The 22,705-nt window shown below is 44.9% G+C and overlaps 2 protein-coding genes and 1 long non-coding RNA gene across 8 annotated transcripts in view; 2 read left to right on the top strand and 1 right to left on the bottom strand.

Annotated features, from left to right (window-relative positions):
- Positions 1 to 4,617, top strand: part of LOC131883551 (nephrin-like) — an 81,928-nt gene extending 77,311 nt beyond the window's left edge. Inside the window, exons 11-15 of one of the 2 annotated variants that reach the window (XR_009373618.1) lie at positions 61 to 153; positions 218 to 773; positions 2,685 to 2,824; positions 2,892 to 3,649; positions 3,754 to 3,896. Coding sequence is in view for 1 of the 2 variants with exons in the window: in XM_059231052.1 (XP_059087035.1) it covers positions 61 to 153; positions 218 to 773; positions 2,685 to 2,824; positions 2,892 to 3,233; positions 3,754 to 3,939 (1,317 nt within the window). In the remaining variant the exon portion in view is untranslated. Of the gene's footprint in view, positions 1 to 60; positions 154 to 217; positions 774 to 2,684; positions 2,825 to 2,891; positions 3,650 to 3,753 lie in introns of both variants that reach the window. The other variant, XM_059231052.1, reaches the window with a different exon arrangement.
- Positions 4,618 to 4,741: 124 nt separating this feature from the next.
- Positions 4,742 to 17,205, bottom strand: LOC131883371 (serine/threonine-protein phosphatase 6 regulatory ankyrin repeat subunit A-like). 5 transcript variants are annotated; one of them, XM_059230827.1, is made up of 19 exons: positions 16,084 to 17,202; positions 13,830 to 14,093; positions 13,553 to 13,753; positions 13,014 to 13,262; positions 12,821 to 12,931; positions 10,237 to 10,369; positions 10,010 to 10,164; positions 9,792 to 9,937; positions 9,617 to 9,706; positions 8,655 to 8,788; positions 8,444 to 8,574; positions 7,889 to 8,378; positions 7,453 to 7,813; positions 7,273 to 7,379; positions 6,932 to 7,057; positions 6,482 to 6,644; positions 6,053 to 6,264; positions 5,399 to 5,493; positions 4,742 to 5,321 (listed from the first exon to the last, which is right to left on the bottom strand). In XM_059230827.1, the coding sequence occupies exons 1-19, from the start codon at positions 16,111 to 16,113 to the stop codon at positions 5,295 to 5,297; spliced, it is 3,225 nt and encodes a 1,074-aa protein (XP_059086810.1). In that variant the 5' UTR covers positions 16,114 to 17,202; the 3' UTR covers positions 4,742 to 5,294. The 5 variants fall into 5 exon arrangements, 4 of the variants coding, with proteins under 4 accessions (XP_059086810.1, XP_059086809.1, XP_059086811.1 ...); XR_009373608.1 differs by lacking the exon at positions 6,053 to 6,264 and having other exon boundaries at positions 16,084 to 17,205; XM_059230826.1 differs by having other exon boundaries at positions 4,742 to 5,493; positions 16,084 to 17,195.
- Positions 17,206 to 19,301: 2,096 nt separating this feature from the next.
- Positions 19,302 to 22,705, top strand: part of LOC131884264 (uncharacterized) — a 7,753-nt gene continuing 4,349 nt past the window's right edge. Inside the window, exons 1-2 of the long non-coding RNA XR_009373703.1 lie at positions 19,302 to 22,404; positions 22,470 to 22,644. This is a non-coding gene — a long non-coding RNA (uncharacterized LOC131884264). The remainder of the gene's footprint in view (positions 22,405 to 22,469; positions 22,645 to 22,705) is intronic.

The raw sequence follows: 22,705 nt of genomic DNA, 5'->3' as shown, positions 1-22,705 counted from the left end.
ATCAACTCCATTGGCCGTCAAGAGGATCCATGCATCTTTCATTTGATCCCGGCTGGAAAACCCGACCCCGTCATGAATTGCACGGTTAAAAATCAAACCTTCTCGACCTTACACATCACTTGTTTCAAAGGCTTTGACGGGGGCCTTCCTCAAGTAAGATGCAATCCAGACTATCCCCAAAACGGATTATCTTTAATACCTTGTTTCATTTTTGAAGGGTTTCATTATGGAAGTAATGGATGCCAAATCTCATTTCATTGTGGCCAACACCACCAACCTCCGAGATCCAGCGTTCACGGTCACGGGTTTACGATCTGGCACGGGTTATATCGTCTCCGTGCACTCGTATAATTCCAAAGGTCACAGCGAACCCATGAGGATTCACGCTTTCACAATGAAGGCTGCAGCCGCAGCCGCAGCGGCTGACCAGGGGCCCAAAACTGGCGAAAGCTCTCTGACTCGAATGGGTCAGTTCACGGTCACGCCCATCTTGGCTATTCTCTTGATTGTCGGAGGGGCTCTGGTCCTCGTTTTCTTGTTGATGTCCGTGTACTTCTGCTTCCGACGGAGACCTGTGAAACAACATCGGAACCGAATGAGTTACACTGACACCCACATCCCACTTCAAAAAGGAATAGATGATTGTATCGATGGCGGAGGAGGAGGAGGAGGAGGAGGCGGAGGCGGAGATCCCATGCTCATGACAACGCCCAATAACGCCCTCTTACGGGAAGAGACGAAGAATCCGGATGTCATCCCCAGCCACGTTCGGAGTAAGTTCAAATTGACAATTTGGTCGTAATTTTAGATGTTTGCTCCCATTACATTGGATAAAACGACATCAATGTCTGGAATGGGTCTGTCCAAGGCCATAATTCCTTCACTCGACCCCATTCAACTGACAAAGAGCGGGGCAACGAAGAAAAGATCCCCAATTGAGAGTGGCTCATTTTCGGATCATGACTCACAGTTGGCTCAACATGAATTCCACCCCGCAGGCCAACACATCAGACGAAGGGCCAGCCAAAAGGCCTCTCATGTTTTCCCGTTTGGCCTTCAAAGGCTCGTTCGACGGGGTTAATTTGTCTCTGAATGACTCAATTAGCTCCACATTTGTCAAATAACTCCCCTATCTACCCAGGGACAAGTGGGCTTGGCATTCAACAATAGACCGACTTCATTCGTCTCCAGGGACATTTAAACGCTGGAAGTCTACTTCTTCCGGCTGCTTTTTCTTTATCCCGCACAGATATTTGGATAGAATAGCTGGAGCCGGGTGCACCTAATAACTTTTTATAGACTCCGAAAGATGCTATAACCACCAATCTACAAGCGAACATCAAATGAAAGAGCATGAAAAAACGCGGAGCAATTCTGAAGGGCACAACGCGCCTCAATACATACTCAAATAGTTCTTGAAGTGTTTTTCAGTAGCCGTTCTAGCACCCTCATTGCCGAGAGCATTTGTAAGGATCGGGCAGACAAATACTGTACATGTATCTGTCTCCAATGTGGATCGGAGAAGTCTAACAACTCTTTTGGAATATAAGAAGTCTCCTCCGTCTTCTTTTCGCAGGGAGGGGGGGGAGAACTTTTTTGGCTTTATGCCAATGACAGGGAGCCGCATAGCTAAGAAAGAAGAGGAAGAGGGGATGCTTGCTTGTCCCTTGTGGAAAGATTCAAACCGACGACAGCCAACCATCCAACTAGCATGCTGGCAATAGAGCTAGCAAGCAAGCAAGCCAAGCCAAGCATTCTGCCAGATACTGGAATATTCTACTCAACCAGATTGAGTTGGCCGGCTTTTCCAATTCAAAAATTTAAAAGTTCCAATTGGATGGAGGAAGGCTTCGATTCACATTTGATCCTTCCATTTCATTGGGAATCGAGGAATCGGATATTCAAGACAGAATTGGATGTTCAATGTGACGAATGAAAATGACCATGTCATCCCATTCTCAGACATGTCACTCCTTGGGACATACAGTAGGGTAGGAAAATGGTCGAGGGCGACATTAGGGATTGCCATCGCAAAAGAAGGGATGGGGTATTGACCAATTCGTTCACCCTTTTTCCTTGGCTTTATCCTATTCATCAAATTGGAACTGATGTCCACTTTGAGGGGAACGAATCATATGGCAAAGAGAGTTTTTCGTCTCCTTTTCCATGACAAACTAATCCCGATACGCTATAAATTTGCAAACAGTATGTACCGTTGATCCAGGTTTCTTCAAGACAAAGAGGACATGAGTGGTTTAAATCAAATTGAGGTCATCCCCTCGATGGTTCTCAAAAACTGACTGAGGCAGACTTGATGTGCCATAAAACCACATGTGGAACAAATGTCAGAGAAGTAAAGGGAGGGGGCCGAGGAAATATGATGGAAAACTCCTTGAAAAGAATTTTAACGAGCCTCTCCCTCCCTAAAAGAAGTGGGTGTTCCAGAAGCGATACGACTTGACTTTTATTTTGACACAGTTTTCACCGATTGTAGTGTCATACTTAAAAAAAAGTGAATCAATGCTACAGTATCACATCATGACACCTAGTTCAATGAATTCAAATTAATTTTGTTTTATTCCATTGAAAGTCAATGATTGATGACTTTTTCCTTGGCCTTGACATTGTTTTAACCAAGACAAAGAGAATGTCAAACTTATTCTGTTTGTGATCCTCCTTTGCAGCATTGGAAGAGGATGGTGGGTTTGGAGTTTACGGTGATAAGACTCGATATGCCACGCTGCAACGACAACGGCACGCCCCTCCAGCTTGTGAGCAGGACTACCGGACTCTTCAACACATAAAGAACAACATTTCTAGTCTAGTATGCCATTGAGGATCATAGAATACCTCCCTTGCCGTAGGTTCTTACATTTTTTCTTGCATTTTAGAGCCAAGAGGTCACATACGCTGAACTTACATTACCCAGGAAACAAGGCTATGCCCCACTAAAGCGAACGCCTGTGAGTTCAAGTTCTCAAAATCAGATCGCACCCAATGAGCCGGTCATCTATGCACGGATCAATCACAATTGTCAATCTCAGCAACCTCCACTTCTGATCAGCACGTCATCGGGAGGCATCTCACCTAATTCTCTGTTGAACACATCCTGTGAATCTTCGTCCTCGTCGTCCCGAGGTCGAAGTGATTCTCCCCGTGATGGCCGACCCAGTAGTGATGAAGGGTTCAATTCTGGCTCGTCGCCATTGGGTGGGAACTTGCCCAATCCAATGGTCAGTAATCCTCATTCATGCTGCTCGTCCTCCTCTGCTTCGTCCACGTCTTCCGATCCATCCTCCAACTGCTCATCCGTAGTCTTAGGCAGTCACTTAGTGTCCGGTCTCCGGACCAAACCTTTACCGCCTATCCGTAGCAAACCGCCTCTCCTCATCGAGGGACTTAATAGGGAGAGCACCGTTTAGTCTTTCTAACAATACATATTTCCCAATATAAATGGCCTACCAACACACTTTAAACGTGCCGTCATCCGTGTCATAAATTCTAATCTGTAGATAACTTTGGATAGATTCATTATGATTGTATTGTTGATTGCCCGCATGAAACAGCTTTTCAATTGTACACTAGTGGACTCTTGGATCCAACGGCAACCTGATGAATTCCGACTCCGTGCCAACCTCAAATACATATCGTAAGTGATGTTTTTTTGAATGCTTCTCTGTTTGTACATAGTCCAATGTCAAACTTCAATTACCCTTAAGCTTTGGTCCACTTTCACTTTGATTTTCGTTCCAGGTGCCAAATACTCAGACTGTGGCTCTTCCACCCATTCTCACACCCACTTCCCTGAATTCGATGCCAGTCACTCCCTTGATTTTGGCGCGGCCGGATATTCAGCTGTCGACGTTGAGTCCAATGAGCTCACGTCAGATGCTTCAACCGGTTAAAGGTGGCACCCTGGCTAGAAACAATAGATTTTAATAACGCCAAAAGGCTGTGATCTCTGTGCTACAATACTTCCTCGACAATGAGGAAGAAAAATCTGAAGTAAATCTGAAGTAAGAATGAACGAGGATTTGAATGAAAACACTTTGATCAAGAGGCCGGAAGATCCTGAACTTGAACAAGTTTGAGTGCGTTCTAACCAGTGTGACCGTAAGAAGAACGGATGGAAGTGCATAAATCAAATTCATACTTTTGTTTTCTTAAGCCAAACGAGTGGGTGTGGCCAACAAAGAGGGGCTCTTAGACAAAGTTTTAAAAAAGAAAGTTTTTTCATACCACTCTCAAAAGTGTGCATTTAATGAGGCTTCCCATTTACTTTGGCTTTCTTTTTTACGAAAAGCAGGGAAAAAGTAGAAAGGGGATTTGAGGGTGAATTTCTTCTCTTCTCATGTTGTTTGAAGGCTGTGAAAGGTGCGACTTTGTCGCTGTCGAATACTTATGGAACTACGACAGCAATATTTGAAAAATCCCTCTATCTCCTCCCCTGAATAATAAATAAAACGATGGCCAGTTATTGACATAACTCCCCGTGTAAATTTGTAGCTCTTGAATTCATCCATCATTTCAACTAATGACTTCTTGATTTGTATCTGACAATGCCTCTCCGTTGATTTCACAATTGATTCTGACAATAAAGTTGAAACGTACTATAAACGTCTGTGTTTTCGACTTTTACTTCTGTTCCACGAACGACTGAAGTTGTCGGGAGGGTTTCCCTCGAAAATCGGGCATTCTCTTTAGTAAGCCTTACCGAGCCATGTCATGAAAGTATTGCACGTTTGATTGATCACATTTATTTCTACAACATAGTTCAACAACTGACAAGGTAGGTTCCAGTGGGATGAGGATCACAATAATTATTAGATTTTCAAAACCGCGTTTCTCTCATCAGTTTTATGGTCGTATTCTGATTCCTGTCCACGGCGAGGAAACCTCTGCAAGCGTTCAAGTTTTATAACATGCACTACAAGATTTTTTTGAGAGCTAGTACAATCATTGTTATCAGTCCTTTTCTTCCAATGGATACCAACACAGCCGAATCCTCCATGAGGGCAATATGTGCAAGCAACACAATGAGAATCTCTCTCAGATCGAAGGAGTTCATTCGTCCCGAGGTAAAAATGGTTTGCATCTCTAGGATCTGGTAACAACAGCCTGAGTGTTCGTTCATAAGATCAGTTGGAAATCGAGTCAATTTGGTCATGTTCACAATTCAAGTTTCTTGTTCTATAATGCCCGCATCAGGAGGGGTTCCGTAGGGTTGCCAGTTAGTTCTAAAGTCGTCATATTCTGCATCACAGCACGGACCAGGTTTGTCAGCCAAGGAGAAATCACCAGTGAGGCGAGGGAGGGGTTTCCTTTGGTAGGAGGAACCCATCTTGTCGTCAGGATCTCAGTTTTGCGAGGAATTGGGCAATTGTTTAGGGGTGCTCACCAAGAAAGTGGAGTCCGAAGAATCGCGTTGATTTTGGTGCTGATGATTCATTTGAATATGATTGACAGCTGAACCATCAGAAAGACGAAAAGATTCTGCAAAAACAAGAGCCAAGCGTCACAATCGTTCAAGAGTCGAAGAGAAAGAAAAAACATAAAATTTTTATTTTGCTTTGTTAATTGGTAATGACCGTTCAATTTTCCCCAGGCACGAATGTGAGGTAAGCAACATTTTTTAAGACTCTTATGAAGGTTTGACTTTTTAAATGAAGTTCCCCAGGCATTATTGGCACTTAAAAGTGAAGGATCTCTATGTAAAGAAACTCATTTTTCCTTATATTTTCGAAGTACCTGTCAATATTTGAGAGAACTTGATGGACAATTTTGGGTATCTTTATTGTTCAATCGGTCTGGCAGATTGGAATAGTCAATGAGCGTAAGATTGAGTGGGCCAAATATATAAATGGGCATTGTGTTTTAAGTCTTTGAACCTCTAAGCTGTGAAAAAAGTTATCAGTCAATCACACAAGGTCGGTCCTCAAGCAACCTATCACGTTCAATTTTGTCTTGTCAGGCGGTCATGCCAGTTACAATTGACAATTACAGTGACATACGATTGATTAGTATAAGGCAAAAGTGGTCGAGGGTGTGTTACCTAAGGAGGCGATGGACCTCCGCGTGTCACTCAAGGGACATTTGAGGTACTCGGCAAACATGGTGGCCAGACACAAAGCTACGTTATCATTGGGAGCACACGCCAACACGGGTGTGTAGCCTCGGTTATCCACCAGAGTTACGGAAGCCCCGTGGCTGACGAGGAAATCCGTGGACTCCACGAATCCATTGGCACCGGTTAAATGCAAGGCACTGGAAATGACATGACGTTTGTTTGTGTGGGTGGGTGCGGTTTGCGTGTAAGAAGGCAGTGGCCAAAGATTTTGCGTCAGAAGAAGAAGAGTTAGTTGGTCAGCAGTGACAAGAGATCCAAGATGATGCTCGTTCGAGTCGTACGAAAGTTGAAAACAAAACAGGACATGATGACCTCTCCCCCACTTTCTCGTGAACTCTTCATCAACCCACTCACCTCTGTCCTTCGACGTTTTGCATGTTGATTATGTCTTGGTTGGAAGAACACGCCTTGAGAATGGCCAAGGCCAACGGATCGGAAGTTTTACAGGCGTGGTGCAAGGCTGTGTTTCCCTTGGGATCAGTCTCGTCCAATTTGGCCTCGTGCTTCAATAACAGTTCTGAAATGATCGAGGCAACTTTACAAACCATGAAAAGGAAGTTCAATTCTGAGCGGTGTACAGTTAAAAATTCATCGTTTCAACTTCCTCCCCCCCCCACATCCGCCTTGGCCGTACAGCAGACAACAGAGTTCAACAACTGACAAGGTAGGTTCCAGTGGGATGAGGATCACAATAATTATTAGATTTTCAAAACCGCGTTTCTCTCATCAGTTTTNCCTCCCCCAACACACACACAACCACATACACTCGCTGGTTTTCTTGGCCTCTCATGTGCACCAACTCACCCACGATATCGTTGGCCTTTCGACGTATGGCAATGCTCAATGGAGTGAGATCCGAGGCGTCCTTGGCGTTGGGATCCGCCCCATGGCTCAAAAGCAATTTGGCACAACTCGCAGACTTTTGAAAGGCTGGAAAGGTAAATAATTGGATTGAGCGTCTCTCGTTTTTTATTCCCGAGTCCCCAGCCCGGCCAAGGCGGATGTACGGTACACCCCCCCCTTCAACGGTTGGATATCTTTCTTATTGAACGGGGCGCGAGTTTTGGCAAGAAGCGCGTGCCATGGACGTATTTTTTGCGATTCTCTTTTATGAATGTACATTGGACGCCTCTTTCTCAGCTTACCGGCAATGTGAAGGGGTGTCCTCTGGTGATCATCACGCAGGTTGGCGATCGTTTGCGAATCGAATTTGTTTAAAAGCACCACCAGACAAGTGTCACTTCGATTATGGCTGGAGCAAAAAAGAATCGAACTCACGCATTGAGAACTATCATCCAAGTCAATGCATCACTTGAACCACTTACACGGCACAATGGACGGGGGAGAACTGAGTGGGCAAGATATCTTGGTCGGTCATCCGTTGAGTTAGGTATTCCACACAAATCTCGTGGCCTTTCAAAGCTGCCCAATGGAGGGGGGTGAATCCCTCTTGATCTAACATGGTATTCACGGCAGTGGGTTCGTCTAGAGACTCTACCAAAAGGCCTAGAACACTGATCTGGCCAGCAGCGGCCGCAATATGGAACACGGACTTCTTAAGTCGATCCACTTGAAGAATGTTTGCTTCACGCTTCAACAACAACTCGGTGGTTCGTTCCATGCCTTGGAACACGGCATAAAACATGGGTGTGCGAAGATTCAAATCCATCGTCGCCACAGAAGAGCCTACATGATACCGGACCAATTCTTACCAGTCACTACAGAGTACAGAGGAAACTCGAGGATGCTGGCTTCTCTTACCATTCACAAGGAGCTTTTCTACCATGTCCGAGTGTCCCTTCTCGGCGGCCAACATCAATGGAGTGCGACCCATTTTGTCCTTGGCCTCGACCACGGAAAAGTCTTCAGTGTGCTCTAAGAGTTTCAATAGGCAATCGACCTCTCCATTCTCGGCGGCCTCATGGACGGGATTTCGGCCTTGGACGTCGTCTTGGACACCCACCAGAGCTCCTTTGGCCAACAGGAACTCCAAGCACTTGAGATGGCCGTGTCTGGCGGCAAAATGCAAGGCGGTCCGACCTTTGCTATCTCGATCATTGGGACCTTGAGCCTGACTACCGAGGAGCACGATCACGGAGTCCGTGTGACCAGATTTGGCTGCCAAATGGATCGGAGTCACGCCCAGTTTGCTACTAAGAAAATCTCCCCGACCAAATTGGGTGTACTCAAATATTTGTGTCAACGCTTCCGAGTTTCCGGCGGCTGCCGCGTAATGTAGCACATTTAGATCCTGAAAGAGCGACGACGTTCACCATGACGGATGAAATAAACCAAGATAGGTCATTTTATGCCCACCTGATGGTCTTTGAGGAGTCCATTGGCTTTCTGAACCAGTAGATATTCCACACATTTGGCTTCGGAATCCGAGAGTGTGGCCAACATTAGAGGGGTGATTTGATCGTGGTCCGCACAATCCACGGAACAGCCTAGCCATAACATAAAAAAAAGAGTTGAGAGTAAAATGTTGGATGTGTCAGAGTCTCTGAAGTGGGTCCTTGGCAAATACCAGCTGTGACCAAATGATGAACGCATTGGAACCATCCCTTAACGGAAGCATAATGGAGAGCGGTGCGACCAAATTTGTCCTTGATATGGATGTCCGCACCAGCATCGATCAAGCACTTCAAACAATCCGCATTCCTGAAAAGACGGAAGCCAATGGTGACGGTCGGAATTATGGCTAGAATCTTTCACGACGATTTTGAGGATGTGTCAAGACGTCCTCAAGTTAGGGGGACTTTATTTCACTCGAGCAAGAACTTCGAAAGAGAAAGAGGAAACCATATTAATATCCCAAGACAAAGGAACAAACCTACCAAAAGTCAAAGCAAACACACTTTTGGATGCAAAAGGGGCTGCTTAAGATAAAATGAAGATGTTGTACCTTCTCAAGTTAAAAGAAATGAAATTTGGTAAAAGACGCTTTGAACTGAGGAAGATAAAGCCAGTTTTATCTCAAAATTTTTCACCTTTGCCAGAAGCCGAAAAATCTTTGGGCTGACTTGTTAGACTCGGATCATTTCGAGATTTTTTCAAAGATGCTGAGAGACTCGATTCATTTTCACTCCGCTAGAATCTTGACATGTCATTTAAATTTTAAACGTCGTATGACAATTTCAGCAGGGCCAGAAACCAAGTCTGAACTTGAGAGCTGGCTAGAACTTCTAAGATTGAAGCACTTTCAGATGAAACTCTTTGCTTGGATTGAAACTGATTGAAACTTGATGGACAAATCAGTTTGGTGAGCAAAAAGATAGGTTCTATCCCCCCCCCCCCCCCCCCCAAAAAAAAAAATAAGCAATTAGTGCTCATTTACGTACGTCTACCTAGAGAACAATGGACCAACAATGAATGAGACAGAAGGTACGTAGATGCAGTTAGTCGGAAAGCAAACTTGGTTAGCCAAACATCAGTCAATGAAGACAAGCAGCCCAAGGGATCACGCAGAACGAGTCTGTCTATCTCTACCTCTGTGAAAAATCAAGGTCTCCCATGGGCAAGTGAGTCTCTTGGGACTGACTTCTACAACGTCGAAATCGTCTTGAGGAGTGCTCTGGACTACAAAGTGAAAAACCAGTTGAAACAAAATCACCCAAATGAATTCGGTATGATTGATAACGTGGTGATTATCTTCAGTACTCACTCCTTAAAGGCACACAGGTGGAGACAGGTCATGCCATTGGCATCCTTGGTGTTCAGGTCGACTTTGGGCAATATGGACAATTGTCGACACGTTTCCAAATGACCGTTTTGGGCCGAGAGATGCAGTGGAGTGCGACCATTTTCCTCCTGAAAAAAGATGATAAATCCAGGGTCACTTCTCCATGAAGTAAACGTATTCCAACCGGAAATGGAACTCACCTTGACCAAAGGATTGGCATTCATGTCGAGAAGTCGACCGATAATGGCCTCATGGCCGAACTTGGCGGCCAAATGCAAGGCTGTCTGACGCTTTTTGTCCCGCACATTGAGCTCTGCGCCATGACGTATCAGATGGAGAACACGAGGCAATCGACCTGCAATGGACCTCCCACCATGAAGGATCACCCACACAAGAGGACAGGGAATGGGTATGAATGGATATTTACCGTGTAGGGTGGCATTGAGGAGAGGGGTTTTGCCGTCGTTGCTCGCTTCACGGACCTGACTGGAGTCGTGGTCCAGGATCAGCAACAAGCATCCTTCGCCGTGAGTGGAAGAGGCGCATAAGTGAATGGGAAGCTGCAAAAGGGTTGTGTTAACATGCGAAATCAAAACATTCATTCGTTCGAATTTTAGCGGTAGAACTAGAGGTAGAACGTATCAATAGCAGATATTTTCGTGGCTTATCCCCTTGACCGCTTGACCGCTTGACCGCTTGACCGCTTTACCTCATGCCTCAACCAATCTGAGTTGAGAATTTCTGTCGACTCAGAATTCAATTGGTTCTTGGAAGGGGTTAAGCGGATAAGCCACGAAAATAGCAGCTATTATAATCTTGATCAATACCACGCTAATATAACTGGTGCCACGGACTGGGCGAAAAAACTCCCAAGGGATATATCTACTAAGACTATGAGGCTGTTCCTTATTCAGCAGTTCACAGAATAAGGGACCAGTAAATAGGTATCAGGCTTTTGCAATTACACCTTGAACCCTCCAAAAAATACTCAAATAAGTCTTGATTGGGCATTGTACAGACAGTAATAGATACCTAATTTCCAACCAATCGAAACAAATAGCCGCGCAATGGATATCGATATCATCATCATTAGAGATGGGGGAAATATGCGAGGCTTTCCCAAAAATATGCAAGAATTCTTGAAATATGCACCAAAATGGCAAAAATATGCATGTTATTTTGTAGACTTTTGCTGTTTTATTATCAATGCTTCCACTCAGATCTTAGTAAAAGCTGTTTTAAACATAAATAGTATTTATCTTCAAATAGTAAGACGCAATAAGGCGTAAAAAGAGTGGCGTAGACGGTTTGAGCAATCTTCACCGCTAAAATCTGATATTTTTTTAGACACTAGTTGGAAAACCTTAAAAGCATTTAGTACTCCAAAAAAATGCAACATTTTTTTTTGTTTGGTGTATTAGAGTTAATGGGTTACACTCGCCCAGCCAACAAACTAAGCTATTAATGCATCCATTTTTAAAATCAAATAAGCAGCGTGGTATGTCCTTTGTATCAAATTGATTCTGTGGGTGTGGTAAACATCAAAACGTTTTCTTTTGAGAAAGGAATGAACCAGGGACCTCTCTCATGTTAGAAACTACGCTAACCACTACGTTAAATGTCCTCTTCAAGATGGAAATATCCGCCACCAGAAAACCAGAAACCCATTACCCCTGACAAGAAGAATATTGCTTTATTGACGCTGCCTGCTAGACCGCTCAGCAAAGTAGTTCCATTTCAGATCTTTGTTTCTAACGTTCAATAAATTGGTGGAATACAGTAAAATGAATAGAAAAATATCTCGAGTGTACCATGTTTTCCTTTATTCAAAATACTGATATCGATTTGGAAAATTTAGTGGGAGAGCAAGCATGAGGCAAGAATCTCCTCCCAAGACGGCGTCGGTTCTAAATATAAATTTGTTCGTGGATCAGATCATTTATGAATATAAAGTTCAATAAGGGCCCTTATTTGCAACGTCACACGTCCCAAATAAAACGGGAAGACGCATGGTAGATTGCTAAATAAACTGCTCTTGCCTTGGCTTGAACGCAATTTCTTTTCCGGACATTATGTGATCCGGGGCATTAATTATAAATAAGATTTCGATAGAATTAGCCAAAAATAACAGACGCATTATAATTCAATAAAAAGGAATTGGCCCAATCGCCCATCTATTTGGCAGAGGCTGAAGCGCCCTCTGAAGTGTAGAACGTAAAACATATTTCGTGCAGCGTAAGGAAGCTATGAGAATTATGAATTGTTCGTCTTAATCTGTTGGGGATTGCATTCCCAGATAGTGAATGTCGTAGAAAGTGGGGCAAAAACTCGGCCAAAAATTAACTTTGTTGGGTTTTGACGCCTCTATTTGGACATTGAATCCGAATGTATAGGACTTGGAAGATCCCTTGAGCTTTGGGGGCCATAATATTTCTTTGTCGAGCGATAAATTACAGTTTCAGGCCATCTATCCAAAAACAAAATGCTTATCTAGCCATAGATTTCTAGACACTGGATGTCGGACGACCGACCACTCGGCTGGGAAAACAGTACAATGGATGGTCTCCTGGGAATTGATTACAAACCGGTTTATTGTACTGTTTAGCCAACCGAGTGGTCGTTCGTTCGACATCCAGCGTCTAGAAATCTATGATCTAGCATGACAAAGTTGTAAACGTCACATTTTATAGTTGTTCACATCCATAGAAAATAATTTCTAGACGGGGAAAACTGATTATAACCATTTTTGTTGCTTTTGTATCTTCTATTTTCATGCCTTAGTTTTTGAAACCTTAAATACATATTGTGTTTCATAACACGGCTTTTACTTTGGTTTCATAATATCTCTTCTGTATTGAAAAGTACGCCAGTGATCTCCCAAGAATATGTGCATTAACACTCAAATAATGCAAGGAAAATAGCTAGCTCATCGGGAAAATATGCCAAAAATATGCAAAATATGCGATTGCAATTTCCCCCTTGTGTCATTTTCATCATCATTAAAAGCTCACCTCTCCTTTGGCGTTTCTTTCCTGAAGGGTTTTGGGAGCGGTTTCGATGAGCAGACTAAGAACTTGGTGATGTCCATTCAAAGAGGCCAGATGAGCGGGTGTATTTCCATCCTAAGAAACCAAAGACACCAAATTCATCAGTAAAGAAACACCTTCTAACACCAACCCACATAATGGTCAAGTAATGGTGCACCTTGTTCACAGCTTCTGGATTGGCTTTAAAGTCGAGGAGAATCTGAACGACCAGATCAAATCCGGCCGCGGCTGCAGCGTGCAAAGGTGTGTTCTTGTCCTTGTCTGGAACCTCAATACCCGCATTATGTTGGACCAGTAACCTGACCACTTCCTCGTGGCCCCGAAAAGCGGCCCAATGAATCGGGCGACGATCCCGTTTATCCGTATGGTTCACGGTTCCACTTAATTGCAGTAGGGTCTCCACCATCTGAGAGTTAGAGCATAGTAGACATCAAAACCTTCCCCAAGAAGCATAAAAAATGTAAACCATCCAATCATTAACACCATTAACGTACATTTGGCAGTAACGTTCAAAGCTTATATGTTGAACTTGATTTTCATAAACATCTTATGCCAGTACTTCCATAACTTTCAACAAAAGAGCCGAGAGAAAAGTTATGTACTATAAGATCGAATGCACATGATTCAAAGGGAACTATTAGGGAGGTAGGTCATAAGGCTTCTTATCGGGGGCACAAGTACATACAAAGGTCGTACCTCATAGTGTCCGAAGTAGGCGGCCAAGTGGAGACAGGTTCGGCCCGTCCGATCCGTGATATTGATGTTAGACACCCTTGGGACAAGCAGTTCCATGCAACGCACGGCATTATTGGCGGCAGCCACGTGAGCTGGGGTTTGCCAGCATCGATCCCGGGCATTCACATCCGCATTGTGTGTCAGCAACACCTCCACCGAGTACTATCAATTGAGAGTGGTGGTCGGTCATATCAGTGACTTATTGCCCCTTATTAACAGTTTTTATTAGTTCACTTACCTCAGCACTGCTCCGACAGGCTCGATGAAGGGGTGTGAGCCATTTGGCGTCCTTCACATTAACCTTAGAATGGCCGGAGTTCTCCGTGGCCACGATGAGAGCCTCGAGGATGTCGCTTTGGTCGATGAAAGCCGCGGCGTGAATGGGATGGCGTTTGTCGGCATCCACCAACTTGTCCATCTCTTCCGCCGGATGGGCGTGCGTCTCCAGCCATTTTTCCACGCTCGGAAAGTCGCCATTAAAGATGCTCACGATCAGAGGGTTCTACAACAGCAATCACATGAGCCATGGAGTATCACAAATATGTTATTCTTCCAAACAATCAGGTGAGGGTGCTAACCAAATCAAGCCCAACCTATAACGATATCATCAACCCATGAACTCAATATTTCAAAGTTCGAAGAGCACATCCACTTGGAAGTGGGTAAAGTTTCTCAAATGTGTAGTTGGATATATCCCACATTTAAGTCTAGAGATAGCATCACGAGGCTAACTCTGTACAAGTCGATGGTTCAGCCACATCTTGAATATGTCTCGCCTCTTTGGGCTCCATTCATGAGCCTTTGTAACAACCTAGGTTTTTCTACGGTCAACAGTAGGGACCGCAGAGATTTGACATGCATTTAACGCTCGCCTCCAAGTCTTTGAGAACTCAGGCTAATTAGTGCAATGGAATCCACTTTTCTGGGGCTCTTTCGTTGCTTTATACGTATGCATTGCTGATCCGGGAGCATCTTGCCAGTCAGACTTGGAGAAATTATTGATACGCATTCCATTTCAACCCCACTTAGAGTACCTGGGCTAGCCTGGTCTGTCTACTCAAACTATATCGTAGATCAAATATCACATGAAGTAATTGCCACAAACTTTAAAAAAATTAGCACCGCCAACTCGTTGTTGGTGACTAACATAGGCATATGGAGTTCAGAAGGCCAATGAGAAATCTGAATCAGCCCTTCCTTGATGTTGAGAGTTTGTGCTAGGGGCCAACAGACATTGAATTGCCGTTTTTTTCCCCTTTCCCTTGAATCGCGTAGTTGCCAACTGAACTGACTGAGGAGGCATCATGTTGTTGGGCCAGTTCCGCCAGTTTTTCAAGAGGAGTCGCTCATGATCCACTTTTGGGTCAAACTCGAACTAGATGCAAAACTTACGAGTGGCCTTCCAATTTGCCATTTGAGCTGGGAATACGCGTGCTCGTACGACTTATGTCTCTTCATGTTTTATGTGTGTTTAGCCGTCGAGCGATGGGATTGAGGCTTGACATTTGGAAACACTCAGTTTTTGTGTGATTAGCCTGAGCTCAAACAATCGCGAATGAAAGAGTTGAGATGCCTCGAGCCGAATCCTTGAAACGAAATGGCCCCATTCTTCCCAGGCCCATCCTTAATGTGTCTATGGCATGGCTTGATTACGATTCGAAGGGCGGCTATTTCTGTCCTCCATGCCATCACATGCAGAGACTGGCCATCATCTTCAATGACCAGCCAATCCCACCCAATGTCCATTGACTCAAACTTCGATCTCTAGGTCCAATCCATATCGACTTCAGGCGTCAAAGTCTAGCCATTTCTAAGTTGGAAATCGGATAATGGCGAAACTGCACCGGATTGGGCATGAAATTTAGGACGGATTCACTTCGCAGGCATGACCCAATGGGCCTCAATCCCAGGCCTGGGCCAGTTTGGCAATGGGGAGTCCATTGGTCGAGCCATACGAAGTCGCCCATGTCTTGGAAAGCGATCGATGGCTTGGGAGACTCGTTGAGTACTTATAATGATCTGGAGCGGAAGGAAAGGTCAAGCTCATTTATTCCACGAGAGACTGGGCAGGTGTGATGACATTTCCAACCAAGTGCTAAGTTTCAGCTTAGTTTTTGAAGCATGATAGTTTCTGTTGGACACTGATCAATTTTAGTTGAATCTATCTCGATTAGAGGAATTGATTTGACTTGGGTCACTCATCACACCCTTCCAGCCTCTCGTGGTATGACTAGACTTGAGTTATCTTTCCACTCCAGATCATTAAGTACATTAAAGTCGTGGAAAGGCTTAAGTTAGAATTGATGTTTTAATTCATCTAAAGTGCTCTCTTCAAGACTTCCAAAGATGGCTCCGTCAAGCATGATGGGATTGATTTCGACGGAGAATAACCCAAGTAGTCAAGTACGACTCGGGTCGATCGGATTGGATCGGATCCCGTGGGCCGGTACACTCTCTCATCCATGGATGGATGGATAGATGGATCTTCTTACCTGATCTTGAAGATGAAGTAAGGGTCCCATGAAGGGAGGAGGGTGGCCTTTTCCTTCCGGGGGTAGAGGGGAGGGCGATCAACACGGATGTGAAGAATAATTTGAGCCCGCAGCAGCAGCATCACCTGGGAGAGTCGCCACTACCATCATCATCCCACTATCACGGCTTACGGCTCACGGCCAGCAGCCCTGGGATCACGTTCAGCGTAGCTGAGACGGACGAATTTCAGCGGAACCCCGGATGGAGGGATGGAGGGAGGGAGGGAGGGAGCGAGCCAATTTCACGGGAGGCACTCAAATCATGGGTGAGAAGAGACGGCGGGCTGAACTGAGCTCGACCGCACCTGACCGCGGGTGTCTAACACTAAGAAGTAATAATTGCGGACTGATAACCACCAACCGACAACAACAATAGCAAGCGTGGTTGGGCAATCAATTGAGCATCATGCGCCAAACACGACAGAGGGTTGATCGTCGACTCGATCGAGAGCGTCTGGTAGACTAACTGGGACCACCGATCATATAACGACTAGATCTCGTATTGGCCAGACCTTAGTGTCGAGGAAAATGGATATTGTGTTAACAACTCTGCACACCAAAAGAATAGGAGGGTGACGGCCTGATCAGTATTAACGCCCTGCAATTGCCGGGTCTTCAATGAACGTGGTCAGTGACCAACTCACACAGAATCCGGCCACGCTGGCCAACGAAAAAGCATGAGTTACTAGACACCAAAATTATGTAGCAGCTGATGAAGGCCAGTGTTCGCATTTTTTCTCGCGCTATGCGAGGTCGTCATTCTATGGTCTGTGACTGGGACTCGACTGGGCGGGCCACCACCAGGCAACAACAGTCACTGGATTCTGGAAACGCTGGAAACACACACGGTCGTGATCGTCGTGTTTTAGGAACAACAGAGATGGCGCTTCAGCGATGCCAAAATGAAGCAACAACAGCCAGCCATCGATCGGTCCCTAGAGATGGCCTGGGATGTCCGTGAAGGAAGGAGGCAGCGGCGGTGAAAAGCGCTTAAAAGCAGGCCCAGCCGCAGATTGAGTGAAACTCAGTCGAATTCTATCAGGGGTGATACAAATTATCAGAAACAATCAGTAATCAGCCCACTCGTAAGGGCTGATGTGATGAACTAAACACTGCCCGAGCAAGTAGCAACCAAAGCACTGAATGGCGAAGTGCCGCCATTATATCGGGCCAAATCAGCAGCCTCCCAAAGCTAGTCTGGGCCAATTCAGGATAAACGTTATTCTCCACCGATTAGTTGGCGGTGCTCATTTTTAAATTTGTGACAAACGGTTAGAAAGGTTTGAAGAGAGAGTTTAAGGGCTATAAATATCGTGTTAGGTTAGGTTGGGTTAGGTTAGGTAAGGTTAGGTTAGGTTTGATAAGGTTAGGTTAAGTTTAAAAAAAGTAGCACCGCCAACTAATCGGTGGAGAATAACGTTTATCCCAATTCAGCCCTTCAAGGGCTCTCGACCCAAAACAATACCCAGTAGTCAGGGGAGATGTAACTTATCTTACCTTTTAACCAATGATGTGGTCAAATGCAGTTAACCAACTTAATTGGAAAAAGGCGGACCCATTTTTTCAGCACTATTTCCTGAAAATTTTAGCAGTCCAAATTGGCCTTTTTCTTCTGCCAGTGTAGAGCTTTACCTCCCTGACGTCACTCTTGACTTTTTTCTCGTACCAGATCTCTTAATGGTCGCAACATGGCAATGAAATCTCACAACTTCTATTTTCCTTCCTCGCCTTGGTATTCGCAAGCTCCCTAGGTAGATTAAATGATCCTTCCCTCCTGATTTTGCAACTCAAAAAGATACCTTTTTGCCCCCAAGCAATTATTTGGGCAATTTCTGTTCATTCACAGCCTTCTAGAGATGGGCACTGAAGCACTGAGGGAATATTACAAATCCCCCCAACCATTCAAATTAGCATATCACATATTACAATATCAAAGAATCATAAGATCTTGGCAAATACATTAAGGTAGTCAAATTTGAGACCAAAACCCAAGCTTTGGGTACGAAGAAAATGAGAATGAGGTCATGTGGAAATTACCAAATCAAATTGAAATCTTTGGTCTGCTCTCAATCAGGCACACTAGTACTCTGAAACGACCCACTCAACAAAAAATAAGCTAAAATAATTTGCCTTTTTTCTGAGGCAAATTAACTTTGAGTGTTCATTTCTACATTTCGGAAAGTGGCTCACAGTCACTCTAACAAAGAGTGATGTGATTGAAAGGGCATTCATAGTCCATATATTTAGAATTCAATGGGATTAAAAACTGTAGAGAACTAAGTTCCATAGTTCATTACTACATTTCGAAAAGTGGCTCACACTCACCCTAACCAAGAACAGTAGCCATGTGCTTGAAAGAGCATTCATAATCATATGCTTAGGTATTGAAAGTTGGAATATACTGTGCTCATTATGCCATTTTGCATTCAATTTAGCTTGGCCAACATACTGAGGGTGGACGTTGCGCTTTCAAGTCAGACGTATTTCGGAGAAATTTGAGGTTGCGGTGTTTTAATCGTATCTTGCGCACGTTAGCAGATCTGGAACGAGAAAAGAGTCTAGACCATAGATAACTTCATATATGGTTTTCTATGGTCTAGACTGACGTCACCGGTTGAAGTAAAACAATGGTCACGTGACTTCAAAACCAAAAAGTAGGACATTAGCAGATATTTTCGTGGCTTATCCCCTTGACCACTTGACCACTTCGCCTTATGCCTCAACCAATCTGAGTTGAGAATTTCGGTCGACACAGAATCTAATTGGTTCTTGGAAAGGGTCAAGCGGACAAGCGGTGAAGCGCATAAGCCACAAAAATAGCAACTATTGTAGGACACAGAGTCTATTGTTATGGTTGACGCTTGAAACGGTGATTGATAACTCAGTAACTAGGCGTTTTTTGAGGCAAAGTGTGAAAACAAAGGGAAGCAAGCCAAATTAAAGTTCACTGATGTTAGTTTAACTTAATGTAGTGAAACGACAGTATGACCCTATGTTTGGTGTATAAACTCTTACCAAGCAAGATCCTTGGTGCAGGCCAAAGTTCGAGCCACTCGTGAAGATCTAGGGGCTCACGCCCAGGAGTGCCGCTTGGAGTTGACCGCGTCAACACCGTCACGTGATGCTGTTTTGGAGTAGAGCCAGATCCATGCACAGATCTTGTCTGTCCTGCAATGTCTCATCGACAAATGGAAGAGCATAGCCAAGGAGGGGGCCAATATGGAAGAGTTGGATTGCTTATTGGACACGGCCATGCAGGAGTCCTCTGAATTCTCTGCCTTTGTTCGGAACTTGCTCATTGACCAGTCAGAGGTTTTCAGCCGCCACAAGAGTAGCCGTTCTTGCGGTAGCAAGAAGACCTCACCTTCCAGCCAAAGAAGAGCTGTTGCCAAGATTGAGTTGGCCAAACGCAAGGCCCAGTAAAACGCCGCCCAAGAGCTGGTGCAATTACGGTTAAAGAAATTGGCCCTTGATGCTCAGATTGAAGAAGTCCAGCAAAAAGGGTATATCAAGTCCCTCGAGGCCAAAGTAGCGGCCATTGAACAACAGGAAGGACAGGCTGAATTCGGATAAAAGACACGCTTTTGCCCAGGAAACATTGACAACCACATTCCCGGTGAAGTGGAGGAGAGCCTAAGGAACCGTGTGGATTTGATGGCCTAGGACCCTTGGCCTAAACATGGATTATCTCGTCCTCAATTACACGAGTCTCAGTCTGAATCGTTCATGAGATGATGAAACGGCAGGCTGCTTTCAGCCACCACATCGAACCGTTCACGGGCAACCCTGTTCATTTTCGTCAATTTTGGAAGCGCATCGAGGATATCATGTAGAGGAACCTGCTTGATGCTAAATCCCGGTACAATTGTTTGCTGGAGGTTGTTGAAGGGGATCCCTGTTTACTCATCGAGGGGTGTGGCTTCCTCTCAGATGAAGAGTGCTATAGCGAGGCCAAGCGACTTTTAACTAAGGGGTATGGAGGGGAGTTGCTAGTTACAAACAAGTTCATGGAGGAGCTTAGAGCCTGGCCTCCGGTGAAGGACCATTGTGAAAAGGGTCTGGCAGACTTCTTTAGTGCCCTTTTGCGACGTTCGTCAATTATCAATAAGGCTGAGGTAAATGCCCCGTGGTTCTTGGGAGATCTCTTGTCTAAACTATCGTTTGGAGCGAGAAACACTTGGCAAGGAATCACCACCAAAATCAGACGTGAACCCGGTAGGCAAGACACCTTTAAAGACTTTTTATTTTTAGACTTGGTTGAAGATCTTTTAGACCGTGCAAGTGATCCTGTCTATGGAGAAGAAGCCATGAAGCCCATCCCACAAGTCAGTGCCAGTGAAGGACAGAAGTCAAGAGTGAACGCCAAAGCCAAGGTGAATCCGTCCAAGCAGTTTATTGCCTTTGCTGTCTCTACTACCCAGGTCAGAAGGGAGGATCGTAGTAAGTGGCTTTGTTGCAACGAGTCACACGGTACTGACAAGTGCCTGGTTTTCAATTCCAAGAGTTTTGAAGAGCGAATGAAGTTGACTTGATCCAAAGGAGCCTGCTTTGGGTGCTTACAATGGGGGTATATTTCTAGAAGGTGCCCCAATCGCAAAACTTGCGCTCTTTGCCAGAGGAAGCACCCAACCTCTTTGCATTCTGAAAATGTCACATCAACTTAATTGGTTTTGACTGCTGATGCAGTTGGTTTGAATGGCTCCGTGGTGGCCATGAGTGTAGTTTGGGTCAAGGTATCAACTGGGAGCAAGCCTGGAAGGGCCATTGAAGGCCTTGCATTGCTCGATGCCTCAAGTTCAGGAACATTTGCCATGAGTAGTTTGCTGAAGGCTCTTGGAGTATCTAGATCAAAGACCCTTATTGCCATCCACACCCTCAATGGGCAAAAAACGGAAAACACGGAAGTGATCTTGGGGCTAAGAGGTCAAACCCCAAATGGCAGCGACCAAGTTCTTTTGGGACCAACCTACTCGTGAGAAATTATCCCGCTCCAAGATAGCGAGGTGGCTAGAAATTCGATTCTTTTAGTTCCCTTCAATCGGACATTTCCAACCTTGACATGAGCCTCCCTATAACACTACTCTTAGGAGCTGACAATCCCTTCAACGGCCCTTCAACTCTTAGAAGTTTGGATTGGAGACAAGGTGGAACCCTGGTCACCATATGCTGTGCGCACCCCGTTTGGTTTGTCAGTGATGGGGCCCATGAAGCCAATAGGAGCCAAGCCTTTCTTGAATAATGTAGGCCTCTCCTGTCATCGGACCATGGCCCTCCCTGACAAAATTGTTGGGTGGGAGGTCATCAGGGATGTCGGTGTGGCCGAGATGTTGACCAACCTGGCTAGTTTGGACTTCTTGAATCCCAAGCTTCCACCCTCACTTGTGGACATGGTTACAAGTGAAACCCTCTCAAGCGACGACCTGTTGTTGATGGAAATCAAAAAATGTCCATCCTCAAGAAACTTACTCAGGACAAGCCTGTCAAGGAGGACTATTTTCTATTTAAGGGCGATCTCCTCAAGAACAATTTCGCCCAAGAGATCAAACGCGATAAACTCAAAGCAACTATTCCTGGTCAATCACACTACATCCCTCATCGTTGTGTGTATCATCCAAAGAAGAAGAAAACTCAGGGTAGTTTTCAATTGCGCAAATCAAGTGGGGGGATTATCATTGAATAATGGATTACTGACTGGCCCCAATCTCACCAACCACCTCCTGGGTGTATTGCTTCGATTCCGCAAGGAGCCTATTGCCTACACAGCGGACGTGACGAAAATGTTTTTTCACGTGCGGGTCCCTGAGAGTGACATGAACTTTTTGCGATTTTGGTGGTATTGGGCGAATGACGAGAGCCAAGATCTTGTCGAATATGAGATGATCGGCACCTCTTTGGAGGAAGAATTTCTCCAGGCTGTGCCAATTATGCCTTGAAGAGAACCGCCCTCAACCATGGCCATGGTTTCACCCATGACGCTAGAGAAACCGCGTATCACAATTTCTACGTTTATGATTGTCTGAGGAGCTCTGAGACCGTTTGTAGTTAATTAAACCTGGCTTCTCACAAGCCTTTGGTTTCTTTGGCAGGAACCTCAATAACCGCCTTCCGTCCACTCTGCCTCTAACATTTGCTTCAAATGAAAAGCACACAAGTTTTGATGCCACTCAGAGATTTATCAGCGCCAAAAGGGTAAGTGACGCTGGTGGTCATGATATGAGACCATTAATCCCAGAAGAGACCGTTCACATTCAAGATCCTGTGGAAAAGGCATGGTCCCCATTTGTAAGTTGTTCTCTCACGAATCCTTCGATCTCATCATTAATATTTGTTGTACGAATTCATCTAAGGATATATCGCTTTCTGACTTCTACAGTCGGGAAGGTGAACCGGCGATTTGGGATGGTGATAGTCAGGTTAGCATGAGGATGGTGGAGATGCCGTTTTCATCCATGAAAGGATCCAGTTTGGCGAAAGGACTGCCAGCCTTTGCCTCTTCTTCGCACCCCTTTCTCCGTCTTTCAGGTTGGCTAAGGGTCGAAAGTCATCACTGAAGGCTCGAGCCTGGTCCCACTGAATTAACAAT

The sequence above is a fragment of the Tigriopus californicus genome, chromosome 7 (assembly GCF_007210705.1).
Source record: "Tigriopus californicus strain San Diego chromosome 7, Tcal_SD_v2.1, whole genome shotgun sequence".
NCBI lineage: Eukaryota > Metazoa > Arthropoda > Copepoda > Harpacticoida > Harpacticidae > Tigriopus > Tigriopus californicus.
Note: the sequence above shows the minus strand (reverse complement) of the source record. Positions and strands in the feature narration are given on the sequence as shown.

Bases quoted from the DNA above. Each gene is read 5' to 3' on its own strand.
- LOC131883371 (XM_059230826.1), bottom strand. From the start codon at position 16,113: ATGGGACCCTTACTTCATCTTCAAGATCAG. The intron at 8,789-9,616 runs GTAGAGATAGAC...CCGTCTTTTCAG, and splicing joins GACCTTGATTTTTCACAGAG to GAATGCGGATTGTTTGAAGT. The intron at 5,494-6,052 runs GTAACACACCCT...TTGTTTTTGCAG, and splicing joins GAGGTCCATCGCCTCCTTAG to AATCTTTTCGTCTTTCTGAT.